A 15,969-nucleotide genomic window follows, 5' to 3' on the forward strand; every position below is an offset into this window, starting at 1 on the left:
TATACAGTTTAAACCAAATCAGATGTACTAATCTGCCTCCTCTAGCTCCTATCATAAAATCATTTAATCTCATTTCATATTTTATTTTATTGCCATTGCTAGAAGCACCGGGGACTAAAATCTTGCTACAGGTCCAAGTCATTTACCAATCCATGGAATTCCAAATAGTTCCAAATAACCAGTGGCACATGATCAGAAGATGAGAGGAATAAAACATAGGCTTTTAGGAAAAAGGGAGCAGTTACTGTCCTTAGTTTTATTTATCCTCTGATAAGAAACTGATCAGTCATGAAATTGTAAGGAGAGCTGAAAATATCGTTGTGAGCTGTGCTTCAGAAACCATATCCTAGACCCGAGTGTCCAAGGTAAGGAACACCTTGGTCAGTATTAGGAAACTGCCAGTCTCCATGGTACCCAGGCTACGGTGCACTCCAGTACCACACAACCCTGTGCCTTTCCAACAGCAATAGACAGGATTGAGGATGTCTTCCTATATCACAGATTTCTGTCTGTACATAGTGTAGTGGTCACATCTGCCAGTAAAGTCTAATTCATGTGTGACCCAGTGCTACTGTGAACTTGGGAAATGCCGTTTGTTTGCTTGCTTTTTATTGGTCTGCCTTAAGTTTTCATTGGAAATGCAGGTGTACCACTATGGAAAGCTTCTATAGTGTAGAAACGGTGCTTGAAATTAAAGACAGTTGTTCTCAATGAATAGGAACAGTCCATGATAGCCAGCTTTGGTACCCAGTAGATCCTCACTGACGAGTATCGAGAAGGTGAGAAACACGTTGTCAGGAGCATGGATAGAGCAGGCAATTGTGCATGTGGGTATATGGAAATATTTCATATGTACATATGGCATTTCATCTATCCTTATCTTCTGATTTTAACTTTGCTTTTATTTAAAATATTTCGTAAACTAGATACAGATTCAAGTAGAAACTCACCTTCCAGAGACTATCATCATTCACATTTTTTCATAAACAATACAAGGCCAGAACTTTGCGTCTACTGGGAATAAATTAAGGCCCCATTAAATCTGTTTTTGGCAAAAATGAATGGAATGAATTAAACAGCAGACACACTGTTTAATCTCCAAATTTAGAAATGTGTTATGCTCTTCCATAGAGGTGCTTAGGCTGTCTGTCTGGCGAGCGCACGCGCCCTACAGTGAAAATCTCTCAAAAAAAAAGGTTAACTGAGGCAAAATAAATTTTTGGAAGTGGAACTCAGTGCAAACTGAGTTGTTCAAGAGCTTTACCAAGAACATGCAAGGGGTAGGAAAACTTAAAAGGCTGAATATAGAATTAAAGAAAAGAAATTATTTGATTAGTTACCCTAACAAAGATGCCTTATTTGACCTAATCTGTTTGAAAGTCTGTGGTTTTATAATTCATAGTTATATAAAATTATATATAGTGTTATATATGACATATGTTGGTTTCTTCTGACCAGTTAAGCTTGAGTTCTGTTTTTCTTTACCATAGGCTTTTATAAGAAATAGTCCAAGTTAAATTCCACATGTTTGCTAGTCAAATAAGATTAAGGTCACTTTAGAAGCCTAAGTGGCTTTGTCTGCTCAAGGATTCTTTAAGTCTTATCCTCATTTTAATTTACTTTAACATATCTTTGTACATTCAGTCTTTATATTTTGTACTTTGTATTTGGATGTTGTATGGCAGCAATAAATATAAAATGTTGCCCTAGCAAAGAAACAAACAAAAAATTCTGCCTCTCTCCACTGATGGCCATTTTTATGTAATTGCGCCATTATATGATATTGTCGATCTTAGGTACTGTAACACTCAGAATTTATTTTGAATTTCTACTTTTAACATACTCTTCCTCTGCTATCATTTCCACTTTTCTCCATTTTGTTTATTTTTCTCCTAGGACAAAATCAGTTTGTCTGAAAGAATGAGTAGTATAATACATGTCTTGGAACTATTAGGTCAGGCCCCGGGGCAAGCCTTTCTGCCTAGTCACGAAGCCCTCAGATGATTGTGATTTTCCCATGGAATACCTGGCAATGCCTGTTGGACATTAGCACTAACACAGAGTCTGCATGAACTAGTGAGTAGATGCACATAACAGCGAAGGGGAGGTAAACAGGAAGAGGAAACAAGAGAACTGGAAGGAAGAGAGGGAGGGAGGGGAGGATGGAAGGAGAGAAGGCAAAAAGCAGGGAAGTAAGAAAGGAAGGAAAGAATAGACAGGAGTATTTTCCCAACTCCCTTCCATGGTAGATTTGATTGTTTTCTTGAAACTTATTTAGAATGGTTCATGGTAAGGCTGACATAGATACTCGGACTCAGTACAAATGAGATCCAGAGCCAAAAATCTTATTTTGTCCAGTGGAAGAAATCAGAAATTTATCAAGTTCCTCTTTCTCAGTGGCAACCTTTCCATCTCATTATTTCATGATCCATTTTCCTCTCTCTCTAGTATCTGAGTTCTCTGTTCACATTTTTTTCATTTGGATTATACAGTTTAAACCAAATCAGATGTACTAATCTGCCTCCTCTAGCTCCTATCATAAAATCATTTAATCTCATTTCATATTTTATTTTATTGCCATTGCTAGAAGCACCGGGGACTAAAATCTTGCTACAGGTCCAAGTCATTTACCAATCCATGGAATTCCAAATAGTTCCAAATAACCAGTGGCACATGATCAGAAGATGAGAGGAATAAAACATAGGCTTTTAGGAAAAAGGGAGCAGTTACTGTCCTTAGTTTTATTTATCCTCTGATAAGAAACTGATCAGTCATGAAATTGTAAGGAGAGCTGAAAATATCGTTGTGAGCTGTGCTTCAGAAACCATATCCTAGACCCGAGTGTCCAAGGTAAGGAACACCTTGGTCAGTATTAGGAAACTGCCAGTCTCCATGGTACCCAGGCTACGGTGCACTCCAGTACCACACAACCCTGTGCCTTTCCAACAGCAATAGACAGGATTGAGGATGTCTTCCTATATCACAGATTTCTGTCTGTACATAGTGTAGTGGTCACATCTGCCAGTAAAGTCTAATTCATGTGTGACCCAGTGCTACTGTGAACTTGGGAAATGCCGTTTGTTTGCTTGCTTTTTATTGGTCTGCCTTAAGTTTTCATTGGAAATGCAGGTGTACCACTATGGAAAGCTTCTATAGTGTAGAAACGGTGCTTGAAATTAAAGACAGTTGTTCTCAATGAATAGGAACAGTCCATGATAGCCAGCTTTGGTACCCAGTAGATCCTCACTGACGAGTATCGAGAAGGTGAGAAACACGTTGTCAGGAGCATGGATAGAGCAGGCAATTGTGCATGTGGGTATATGGAAATATTTCATATGTACATATGGCATTTCATCTATCCTTATCTTCTGATTTTAACTTTGCTTTTATTTAAAATATTTCGTAAACTAGATACAGATTCAAGTAGAAACTCACCTTCCAGAGACTATCATCATTCACATTTTTTCATAAACAATACAAGGCCAGAACTTTGCGTCTACTGGGAATAAATTAAGGCCCCATTAAATCTGTTTTTGGCAAAAATGAATGGAATGAATTAAACAGCAGACACACTGTTTAATCTCCAAATTTAGAAATGTGTTATGCTCTTCCATAGAGGTGCTTAGGGACCCTACAAAACATAAAGGCTTACACCAAGAAATCTGTAAATAGTGTAGAAACGGTGCTTGAAATTAAAGACAGTTGTTCTCAATGAATAGGAACAGTCCATGATAGCCAGCTTTGGTACCCAGTAGATCCTCACTGACGAGTATCGAGGTGAGAAACACGTTGTCAGGAGCATGGATAGAGCAGGCAATTGTGCATGTGGGTATATGGCAATATTTCATATGTACACATGGCATTTCATCTATCCTTATCTTCTGATTTTAACTTTGCTTTTATTTAAAATATTTCGTAAACTAGATACAGATTCAAGTAGAAACTCACCTTCCAGAGACTATCATCATTCACATTTTTTCATAAACAATACCAGGCCAGAACTTTGCGTCTACTGGGAATAAATTAAGGCCCCATTAAATCTGTTTTTGGCAAAAATGAATGGAATGAATTAAACAGCAGACACACTGTTTAATCTCCAAATTTAGAAATGTGTTATGCTCTTCCATAGAGGTGCTTAGGGACCCTACAAAACATAAAGGCTTACACCAAGAAATCTGTAAGCACCACAGAAGAAAAAAATGATGTATGTGCATATGTGTATTTTTCAAGAAGTAGGTTGAAATTCTCAGAGGGCGTCCAAAACTGAAATAGAAAATAATAAAGGTCAGTAACCACTGATCTAGGGAAAACTCCAGTAAATTTTAACAAGAAAACCCATTCTGGTTCAACTCTTGTGACTGTAAATCACTCTAAAATAAATTATACCATCTTCTGCCTCAGTAAACACCCTGAAGTGAGATGATGGGATATTTCATAATGTGATAGAGTGCCTCAGGGTCATCATTCTGAAAATAGATTTTCATGCCTACCTGCTATCGAATAGGTACAGGAGTTTGAGTCTAATATACACTGAGTTCAGGACATAGCTGAGATGGTTTTAAAGTATCGCATCAAAATTTTTGCACTTTATTCCTGGTGATTTCCCTCTACTAATTTATGATTCCTCAGAAATTATGCCCATCATGTTATTCTAATTAATTTTATATCCAGTATAGTAAATTTACTCCCACTTACTTATATTATATCTTATGGCTATTGTAAAAGGTATAAAAAATTGAGTGGGTTAAAACAAGAGACTTGCTCCATCACAGCTCTTCGAGCTACAAAGCCTGAAGCTAAAATCTTGGTAAGGACTTGCTCCCTCTGTTGGTTCTATGGAATAATTCTTCTTTGCCACTTGCTAGCTTCTGGGTCTTCCCAGTGATCCATGGCATTGACTTAGAATGGCATCACTCTCATCTCTGCTGTGGTCTTCTTTCTTTTAATTTAACTAAGTGTGCAAAGACATTCCTTGGAAATAAGTTCAAATGTTGAAATTTGTTCCAGGTGGACAAGGATATTTGGATGATACTGTTTAAGATATGTCCTATGTTTATGGGATTTTATGTATTCCAATGCAAACAGCTTAGTCCTTTTTTTAATTCAACAGGCAAGGAGGAAACATTTTATTAGATGACTAAAAAAAAAGCAAAAATAAACAAATAAATAAATAAACAATGACAACAAAAAACAAAGTGTCTCTTGGCCATTTTAGGTTTTCCATACTTTTTCATAAATCCTAATGTTAGCATAACAAAAATAATATTTAATATGGCTTAAATGCATATTTTAATATGCATTTAAAAAATAAAATATTTACCCATATATTTACTTCTAGATAAAGATATTACTTAATTCTAAATATTATCCCAACATTGGTCTAAATTCCAGAGGGGGTACAAGTGTCATTTAAATGTATATAAAACAATCTGAACCATGAAGAATATAAATAATACTTAGTATTATATAATAGGAAACCTACTTGGCATTTAATATATGATAATAATTACTAAAACTGTGCAAAATAATACAAAGTAGACTGAAATAAACTCTTACACTCAGGTGGAATGAGTTGGGGCAGATGAGGGTAATAACCAAGTCAGATATGGGAATCACCAGAAAATTCATTCAAGAGTTAACTTTTGAAAAAATTAAAGGATTAGAATTTATGGCTATTAACTTACAACCAGGAAGGCCAACATGAAGAACAGTTGATAGCTCAAAAGTTCCTTGGCAAGTGAAGAGGTGTTACTGGCAAGCTGGTGACTCGCAGTCAGTAAAATGGGAGGCAGAGGCTGGAGAATCAGGAAATCTATCAGACAGACTGACAGCAAGCATCCTCAAACTGTCTCAAAAAGCTCCAGTTCTCAGGATTATTATTACTGGATCCTGAGGTAAAATTAGTCAGTCAGTAAACAGTGCTAGGTTCAAATCAAAATTTCTTAAGAAATGATTCTAAAGAATCAACAAAAAAATCCCTCCATTATTTTATTTAAGTAAAAATACCAAAGACAGTGTTTTTTCTCTCTCACTTCACTTCTGAAGTTTCACTCCATCTCTTAAAGTATCTTTCCACATAACAGACAAAACAGCAACCTCTAATTCCCATCTACCCACTTAGCAACAATAGCCCAATGAAAGAATCTTTTCAGATTGTGCCAACAGAAAAATCCCAGTTCATTTACAACAAAAATCTAATATGTTCAAAATATACAATTGTATTAATGATATAAAAGTAAACTTATTTGTTCTATACTCAAGCACAAAAATAAAAGGCACTATCTTAAAACAATCTGAAGTCTTATTCTAGTCAAGACAACGACACCCATCTTACTTCCTTTTCGAGATGACACTCCATCTTACTTTTTTCTGTATAGTAAATATCTCCTGACATTAGAGTATGCAATTCATTGATTTGCTTATTTATATTCATTTTTCTTCACTTTTTTATGATAAAGAGTACATAACATAAAGTTTATTCTATTAATATTTTTAAAGGTTTTCTCTCCCCAAAGAGAGACAGAGAGAGACAGTGAGAAGGAAAATAAGACATCATCCCACAATGGAAAATGGCCATGCTGCAATCAATTCTCTTCCATTCTCCTCATGGGATTTGGGCACAAATGCCTAGTGTGATTTTCAAGCCACCCAGTCCAGAGCTCAAACCATAATCAGCCATGTGAGAGTCCAGCACTTTAACCATCATGCCACCTGCTGGCCCCACTATTAATAAATTTTTAAATATAATATTGTCAACTATGGATGCATTGGCTTATAAAACTGTAAAATGGGAACCTATGTTTTCTAGAATGTAGTAAGCACTTAATAGACATTTGTAGAGTGAGAAATAAATACTTCTTAAATAGATTCTATTTACATAAATTGCATGGAATGGGTCACTTGCATAAGCCATAGAATGAAAGTCCCTCAAATCATAAAAGGCATTTCTTTGATGCATAAAGACATTAAAAATTATAGATATTCAGAAAATATCATATTGTGTCCAATCTACTAAAACTTGCAATGAGAAATCTCTTACATATGGATCTAGAAGGAAAAATACTGTATTTTCAGTTACTAACATGTAAAAGAGAGAACAAAATTACAAAAGAAAGAAACCCCAAAAGACAAGAGGAAATAAAAAAGAAATTAAAGAAGGAAAGATGTAAGTGATGGGGAATGGGAAAAATATGAGGAAAAAATTTATTATAGGCTGAGAATCAAGAGAGTAGAATTTTTGTTAGCATCTAAGGCTTACTTATTTTGTCACCCCGGGTGAGTCACAACTTTTATGAATGTCTCTGGTAAATTAAAAGGTTTGGATTAAGTGATTCCCAAAATGCCTTAAATTTCAACTTCTAGATTCAAAAGGTACAAATTTTTAGTCTGTAGAAAGGAGGGCATGGAACTTTGAGTTTAATATCTGAGTACTGAAGTCCATGTAAATTCCAAGTGAATGGCCTCTCATATTTGCAACAAATGTTTAAGTGAAGTAAAATGTGTTTAGATTTGCCTAGAGCTTTTTGTAATATTCCAGAAGTGTTTTTTTAATTGACTATCAAAGTAGGTTGTTCTCCAGTACATGTCATAGAAAAATATACCATGCATAGTTATTAAGTCATCAAACAAAATTACTTTTAAAACGTTTTATCACCCAACCTATATTTGTTGTAGTAAATGTTAATTTTGAGAAAGTTGATTTTTAGAAAACATTATTTTCTGCTTTCTTTCTAGTGAGTATGCAAGTTCACAGAATGTTGGAAATATTTTGAAACAGTGACATAGGCAATTATAAACAATTTTCCTCCCTCAGACTTGTAGAAAACAATAGCATTTAGAAGAGAAAAAGTGTATGTCATGAGTAGCAAGTATATATGATATATGCACGTGCATGCGTATGTGAACATAAATGTGTGAGTGTGTGTGTATATATATATATAGATACATAAATTATTTAAATAGGAACACAAACATCAATAGCTATGATTGTCATGAGGGTCAAATTAGATAGTGCAAATTAAAAGAGGTAAGGAAGAGATCTCCTATAGGGCCAAGCCTCTAAAAGGAAGAAACTCTCCTGTAGGGCCAAGCCTCTAAAAGGAAACCAACCCTGCATGGGAACCAACAGTTAGCGTAATGGCTATGTCGCTGGACTCCCATGTAGTCGACTGCGGTTCGCGAGCAGGACCCGGTGGTTTAAAACTCACGCCGAGCACGTGTGCATGCGTGCCCCAGATCCTGAGAGGAGAATGGAGGAGAAGGGATTGTGACGTGACCATCCCCTCTGAGGGTGATTTCACGCTTTCTGTCTCTAAGTCTCTCTCTGTCTGTCTGGTGAGCACACGCACCCTATAGCGAAAACCTCTCCAAAAAAAAAAAAAAAAAAAAGAAGGAAACCAACCCTGCTTGACCTCATGATTTCAACTTGTTGACTATTTTTTCTTATCTTTTTTTTTGAGAGGTTTTTGCTATAGGGCAAAAGAAAGACAGGCAGAGAGACAAAAAGCTAGAAATCACTCTCAAGGGGAAATGGCCACGCCGCAATACCTTCTCCTCCATTCTCCTCTCAGGATCTTGGGCACGCACACACACTCGCCCAGCATGAGTTTAAGCCACCGTGTCCATGGCTCGAACCGCGGTCGACTACTTGGGTGTGCAATGACATAGCTGTTATGCCAACTGCTGGTCCCATAAACTTGTTGACTTCTGTCTTCGATCTTCAGTACTGTTAAAGAATGAATTTCTGTTTTATAAAGTCCCCTGATCAGTAGTAATTTTGTACTTACAAGGTTGGGGCAGTATATGGTGACCGTCCGGCTTATCACTAGGCAGTAGTGACTCGAGTGTGCTGTAGAATGTCAGTCCCACTTCCTGCTCTAGGTTCTGAAACTGACTGAAACTATGGCAAGTACTTGTCCATGTGATGCAACTGAGAGATGATGGTGAAACATCCATTTTTCAGCTTCAGTGATTATTATGCTACTACTGAATCCTGAGTCCTATGCTAAACAGAAAAAAAATAGAATCAATATTTCCCAAGCCTTGTTGAAAAGTCTTGTGTGAGAAGGACCTCTCAAAACACATAATAAATTGATGTAATAGTAGTGGAACATATACCAGGGGCCATGGTTATCTTCTTTGCACTATGCAAACGATATTGAGCAGGAATCCGCCAGCATTAGGATGTGTAAAACAGCAACCACAGTCAGGAAGAATGATGACCGTGGCAGGACAACAGCTCACACTTGACAAGTTCTTCATTCTGTTTTTTGTTTTTTTTTTGAGAGAAATTTTCACTGTAGGGCGCGTACACTCGCCAGACAGACAGAGAGAGACATAGAGACAGAAAGCGAGAAATCACCCCCCAGGGGGGATGGTCACGCCGCAATCCCTTCTCCTCCATTCTCCTCTCGGGATCTTGGGCATGCACGCACACGCGCCCGGCGTGAGTTTTAAGCCATCGGGTCCGGGACACGAACCGCGGTCGACTACGTGGGAGTCCAGCGACATAGCCATTACGCTAACTGCTGGCTCCCTTCATTCTGTTTTTAACACCAGTTAGAGCCTGGTCGCAAGTTACCAGTTAAAAAGTTTTATATTAATTATCCCACTTTATTCATTTATTTAGCTGGAGTGGGTGTGTGCTCACCAGACAGACATGGAGAGACAAAGGGAGAGAGCATCCCTTAATGGAGCATGGTCAAGCCGAAATCCTTTCTCCTTTGTTTCTCCATCCTGTCTGGATTCCGGCCACATACACATGCTCCAGTTTCTTAAGCTGGAGGGTCTGGAATCTAAACTGCAATTGACCATGTAGGACCCAGTTCCCCTAACTAATGAGCCACTGGCCTCACCCTTACTAAATTTAAACAACTGTTTAGTTTTTTATTTTGTTTTGTTTCGTTTGTAATGTTTTTGATTCACTCATAATCTGTGAGCAAAATGAACTTCTATTCTTTGCAAATTATCCCTTCTGTGGTATTCTGTTATGACACCAGTAAAAGGTTTTATACAGCAAGACAGCTGATTAAATGGTCTGCCAACTCTGTACTATGAGCGAGAATGTTAAATTTGGGGAAAGGTTGGGAATAAAAACCGAATAAGAAAGAAGCCAACAGATATAGTATATTATAAATAGGATTTAAATAATTTTATAATCATAGAGAATAAGGCATCTGGAATGTTGAGATACAAAACCTGGAGTAGACGACCACTGCTCTGAAGCATATAAGCTGCCAGTCCCCTGCTATGCAAAGCTGGCTTTAGTGTTTCTCGACTTTCTCCTCTTCTTCCTCCTCCTGCTCCTTCTGTTTCTGTTCTTCCTCCTCTATCACTACTACCACTATCACTAAGAAATCCAGTGCCCATCACCTAGATACATGCTGGATTCTTTCAATGCTAACTTTATATATTTTTGACAAGAAGCAGAGCTCAGTGAAAAGGGAATACAAGTTCTGTCACAGCCCTGTCACTCCTGTGGCTCACGTGTTCCCTGTGCAATTTTACTTTAGAGTGGCAAGCCTTTTATACTGATAATTTCACTTCATCTTTGTACCATCTAGTAAATTAAGCAGCACACATCCTGAGATGGAAGGAAGGTAGAAAGAAAATCAGAATATGGGTATGGTCTTGCTTGTTTATTGTATGCCACATACATGCCTTAAAAAAACATGCCACAGCCTGCAAAGATGTACTTCAGTTGTGTGTACACCCAAAATCTTAATGAAACAAAATAGAATTTAAAAACCCTGAATTTTAGAGGCTTTTGAAGTTGCTTAATTTCACAGAGCTAAAAGAGTGGAAATGGAACTAGTCACTCATTTTTCCCTCTCCGTTTTAGATGCTTTCTAACTACACCTGTTCTTTCCCCCCTCCTCTGCTATGGACTTGAAGTAAATGGGAGTCTAACCACTTACATAACTGTCTCTTTTCATCTATTATAAATAATACGCGCAGGTGTCTGTTGTCTGAGCTTGCTATTCTTGTTACAGCGGAAAGAAAATAAACCTTCCTTTGTATCCTTCACAAAGCCTTTCCTGTTAGTTGATGTGGCATCTGTTCTACTCCCATGCATGTCTTCTCGTCTAAGTGGCATTATACCTCTGTTGACAGAGAACTGCTATTCTGGGTTTTCAGTAAAATTATACTTCCATTTATTTTTTCTATGGAATAATAACAATCGCATAACTTTTCTCACAATTCAGACTTAACTAATAAATGTACTTGCTATTTACAATTTTAAAATTAAACCTGCAGGAAGGCCGGCAGGTCATATGGTTATTAAAGGTGCTGGACTCCCACATGGTCAACCATGGTTCGAGTCTTGGACCTGGTGACTTGCTTTCTCACTTTCTCTCTCCCCTTCTCTCTCTTTCTCTCTCTTTCTCTTGATCACTCTGTCTCTCTCTGATCAATTTCAAAAGGAATCAATGAAAAAAAATAATTCATTTAAAAAAATCTGCTGGGACCAACATGTAGCATAGTGGTCAAGGTGCTGGACTCCCGTGTAACAGACTGTAGTTCCAGTCACGGACATGGCACTTTGAAAATCATTCCAGGCACTTGTGTGTGCATGCCCCAAATCCTGAGAGGAGACTGGAGGAGACAGGAGTGTTGTGTGGCCATTGCCCCACTAGGTGATTTCACCCTTTTCCTCCCACCGTCTCTCTCTCTCCAGTGAATAACATGCCCTATGGCAAAAATCTATTTAAAAAATTAAACCTGTCCATTTTAAAGAGAGAAAATAATTTAAAATATTTTCAATTACCTATTGATATTGTTTTTCTTTGTAAGGTGCTAACACTTTCCAAATTTGAGAAAGAAGTTTTTTTTTTAATCAAAATGATAATCCTGCTATGTATTCTGAATTAATCTTTTTTAAAAAGAAAAAAAAGTGTCTTCTGTTGTAATTGAATATTTAGCCAATGAGAAATCACTGGGTTAGAATAAGTATTATTTTAAAAAAATATTTATTTAAGATTGTTTATCTATTTATTTATTTTAATTTGACCTGAGAGTTACAGCGTGTGTGTGGGTGTGTGTGTGTGTGTGTGTGTGAGAGAGAGAGAGAGAGAGAGAGGGAAAGTGAGAAAGCAAGCTGCCAAGTCCAAGACTTGAACTGCTGTCAGTCATGTGAGAGACCAGTGCCCTTACCCACCATGCCACCTGCCAGCCCCTAAATAAGTATGATTTAATGAAACCAAATCCTAAACTGATTGTTAGAGCTAATCTTGGAGAGTTATATATTTTGTACAGCTCTCTAAGGAAAACATATGACCAAAATCATAGGAAACCATGCTCAGAATCTATCATAAGGGAAATGTCCAAGAACAGACAAGTGGATTGAAAAACTGTGGCACATCTACTCTATGGAACAGTACTCAGCCATTAAAAATAAAAATGTGACCTGGGGCCAGCAGATGGCATAGTGGTTATGTGACTGGATTTACTCTTGGCCAACCAGAGTTTGAGGCCTGGACCCAGTGACTGGAATATCACAGTGGGCCCAGGTGCATGCATGCCCAAGATCTTGGGAGGAAAATAAAGGAGAAAGGATTGCAGGGTGGCCATCCTCTGGGGGGCGAGGATGGGGAGTGATTTCTCACTTTCCCTCTCACTGTGTCTGCTTCTTTCTGTTTGTCCGGTGAGCACACTCACCCTATAGCAAAAATCTCACTCAAATTAAAGAAAAAAACAAACAAACAAACATAAACAATGAGACCCTCACATTTGATAGAAAGTAACAAAATATGGAAGATTAAATGCTAAGTGAAACAAACCAGACTATGAAAGAGAGGCATTGTATGTCTCTGCTCAATTCAATATACTGAGTATCTGTGCTCTATAGCAGTAACTAGAAGTTTGGAGGATATAATTACAAGGAGGGCAACTGTAGATACTGAACACAGTGTGGAAAGTTAAATAGGGTGGTGGATTAAAGGATGGAGTGGAGGGGTTCAGGGAAAAGCAAACAATCCATTTAATAGACATAAAAATGAATAGTTATCTGCTACTGATAATGTAAGTTTTTAACTTGACTAATATGCATTGTATTTATGGTCAGAAAAAACCATGTTGTACACTGCAAAGCTGTACAGAGATTAAATTAAGTTAAAAAGAATATCATGCATTATACTCTTTAGTTCTATGTGTTATTTACCTGTTCCATACAACTCGTTGCTTCTCTGGGTCTCCCGTTGACTTTAAAGATGAAGGGATAAGTAGAAAAAAGGTAGCCACATGTTTTCCAGTGTCCTTTTTCCCAGTTTTGCTTTTGGCAATATAAAATGATTTTCAAGTGGAAATGTACACCTACTTACCTAGAAGCTGCATTTGCTAGCCTTCCAGAATTGTTTGCAATTAGTCAGTGCCATGTGACTTTGCCCTAATTAAAAGATATGAGCAAAACTCTGAGCTCATGGCTAAATAAATCCAAGAAAACTGTAGTCACTATGGATAGTTAAATCTTTTTTTATTATTTACCGTGATCAAGTTTTTATTTAGTTAGAAACATTTTATAATAAAATATTTTATAAGATATGTCTTGAGCTAGTTAGGTCACATGGTAGTTAAGGTGGCTAGATTCCATATGGTTTGAGTCCTGGACTCAGTGGCTTGAGAAACAAACCAGGTACATGTGCACGTGTGCCCAAAATCCCAAGAGGAGAATGGATTGCTGAGTGGTCATCCCAGACGGGGTGTTTCTTATGTTCTTTCTCTGTCTCCCTCTGTGTATCTCTCTGGTGGTATATACCCTATTGCAAAAAAGCAAAATATATATATATATATATTTTGTCTTTTAAATTTTAAAATTTTTATTTTGTAATTGCTAAAGGTTGAATGCACTTACAAGAGACAGAGCGCAAGTGTCCTCTCATGAGGTGCGGTCACACTACAGTGTCCTGTTCCTCTACTTTCCCTCTTGTCTGAAATTTGGGCACTCATACGTCATGTGGCCAGTATGTTCTACAAGCTCCTGGGGCCAGTATTTGAACCTCTGCCAGCCAACTGGTATTTGACTCCCTACGTGCCTTGCTTAATCCGTGAGCTATAGGGCTAGCCCTGCTCCATTTCTTCTTTTGGGAGGTTTTCTTAGCTTTGTTTTTTATCTTTTCTTGTGCTCTTGCTCAATAAGACAAAGCATTGTCTTCACACCTGAAGCTCTATCTTTTGAATTTCGAGGGAGACATTGGCCCATCCTTGTGGGCCTGCCAGCTTCTGGTCTGGCTGGATGAGGCCCCTGCTGTGTGAGAAACAAACCAGGTACATGTGCACGTGTGCCCAAAATCCCAAGAGGAGAATGGATTGCTGAGTGGTCATCCCAGACGGGGTGTTTCTTATGTTCTTTCTCTGTCTCCCTCTGTGTATCTCTCTGGTGGTATATACCCTATTGCAAAAAAGCAAAATATATATATATATATATTTTGTCTTTTAAATTTTAAAATTTTTATTTTGTAATTGCTAAAGGTTGAATGCACTTACAAGAGACAGAGCGCAAGTGTCCTCTCATGAGGTGCGGTCACACTACAGTGTCCTGTTCCTCTACTTTCCCTCTTGTCTGAAATTTGGGCACTCATACGTCATGTGGCCAGTATGTTCTACAAGCTCCTGGGGCCAGTATTTGAACCTCTGCCAGCCAACTGGTATTTGACTCCCTACGTGCCTTGCTTAATCCGTGAGCTATAGGGCTAGCCCTGCTCCATTTCTTCTTTTGGGAGGTTTTCTTAGCTTTGTTTTTTATCTTTTCTTGTGCTCTTGCTCAATAAGACAAAGCATTGTCTTCACACCTGAAGCTCTATCTTTTGAATTTCGAGGGAGACATTGGCCCATCCTTGTGGGCCTGCCAGCTTCTGGTCTGGCTGGATGAGGCCCCTGCTGTGCACCAGGCCATGCTGTACTGCCCACACGTCAGACACTGTCACGCTGCAACACAGCTGGCTACTGCGGAAGGAGTCAAGGACCTATTTTTCCTATATTTATCCCACTTCTACAGCAGTGTGTGATATGTGCTGAGTTGGTTTTGGTTTTGTTTTAAGAGAGACTTTTGCTATAGGGCACATGCACTCGCTGGAGAGAGAGAGAGACAGAAAATGAGAAATCACCCACCCCTCTTTCAGATGAGATGGTCATAGTAGAGTACAAACCCTTCTCCTCCATTCTCCTCTTGGGCTTTTGGGCACACACGCACACGAACTCAGCATGAGTTACAAACTGCCTGTTCTGGACTCGAACCATGGTCAGCTATATGGGAGTCCAGTGACATAAACATTATGCCATCTGCTGGCCCCAGTGTGCTAGGTTCTTAATACAAGAATACCTAGCCTGACGTCTCTAGACCTACCTCCTTTCTTTCTTATTATTGGTAATTTGTTTCCTCTCTTTAGGACCAAAATTGTGGGAGATTCCAGATATAACTAATTTTAATAGAAAAGATATGTACTAAACCATTTAACCATTTGGGATTTTATTGAAAATAATTCCCTTTGTAGCATTCTTATGGCTTTTTGTGTTGCCCCTGGACATAGACCTTGAGAATTTTGTAAAATCTCTTAATATTTAGTGTCTTGTGGGTACAGCTTTTGTGGAACAATCAGTGTCAGAGGCAACATTTTAAAGATTGTTTTAAGTCCCTTAAATGAGTATAAATTCAGCTCATACATTTGAAATTCTAATCATGTTTATCACCGTTAATGCTGAAAATATCTACCAAAACTTCTTACATTATAACTAAGACTCTTAAAAGATTTTTGCAAACAACATTAAACCCTAAGGTCACATTGTCATTGGCGTATTGACTTAGTGGTGCTAGTTCTATTGGAAGATTCCTTAGCATCATCCTTTTCTTCCATCCTTGGAAGTTGTTCATCATGTCACAAAAAGATAAAACACTTCTGTTTCCTTTCAAAAGGAAGTGGAATTGATCATCTAATAATAAAGAATCAAAATCTCCAATCTGTTGTTTTCTTCACA

The 15,969-nt window shown here is 37.9% G+C and overlaps 1 protein-coding gene across 1 annotated transcript in view; it reads left to right on the forward strand.

Annotated features, from left to right (window-relative positions):
- The window catches only part of LOC102484901 (leucine zipper protein 2-like), a gene marked incomplete at its 5' end in the record, with an annotated part of 38,917 nt that extends 23,915 nt beyond the window's left edge, over window positions 1-15,002 (forward strand). Inside the window, 1 exon segment of the mRNA XM_027767683.1 lies at window positions 14,814-15,002. Within this exon segment, the coding sequence (XP_027623484.1) occupies window positions 14,814-15,002 (189 nt within the window).
- Window positions 15,003-15,969: the final 967 nt, after the last annotated feature.

The sequence above is a fragment of the Tupaia chinensis genome, unplaced genomic scaffold (genome assembly GCF_000334495.1).
Source record: "Tupaia chinensis unplaced genomic scaffold, TupChi_1.0 Scaffold144413_1, whole genome shotgun sequence".
Classification (NCBI taxonomy): Eukaryota; Metazoa; Chordata; class Mammalia; order Scandentia; family Tupaiidae; genus Tupaia; species Tupaia belangeri.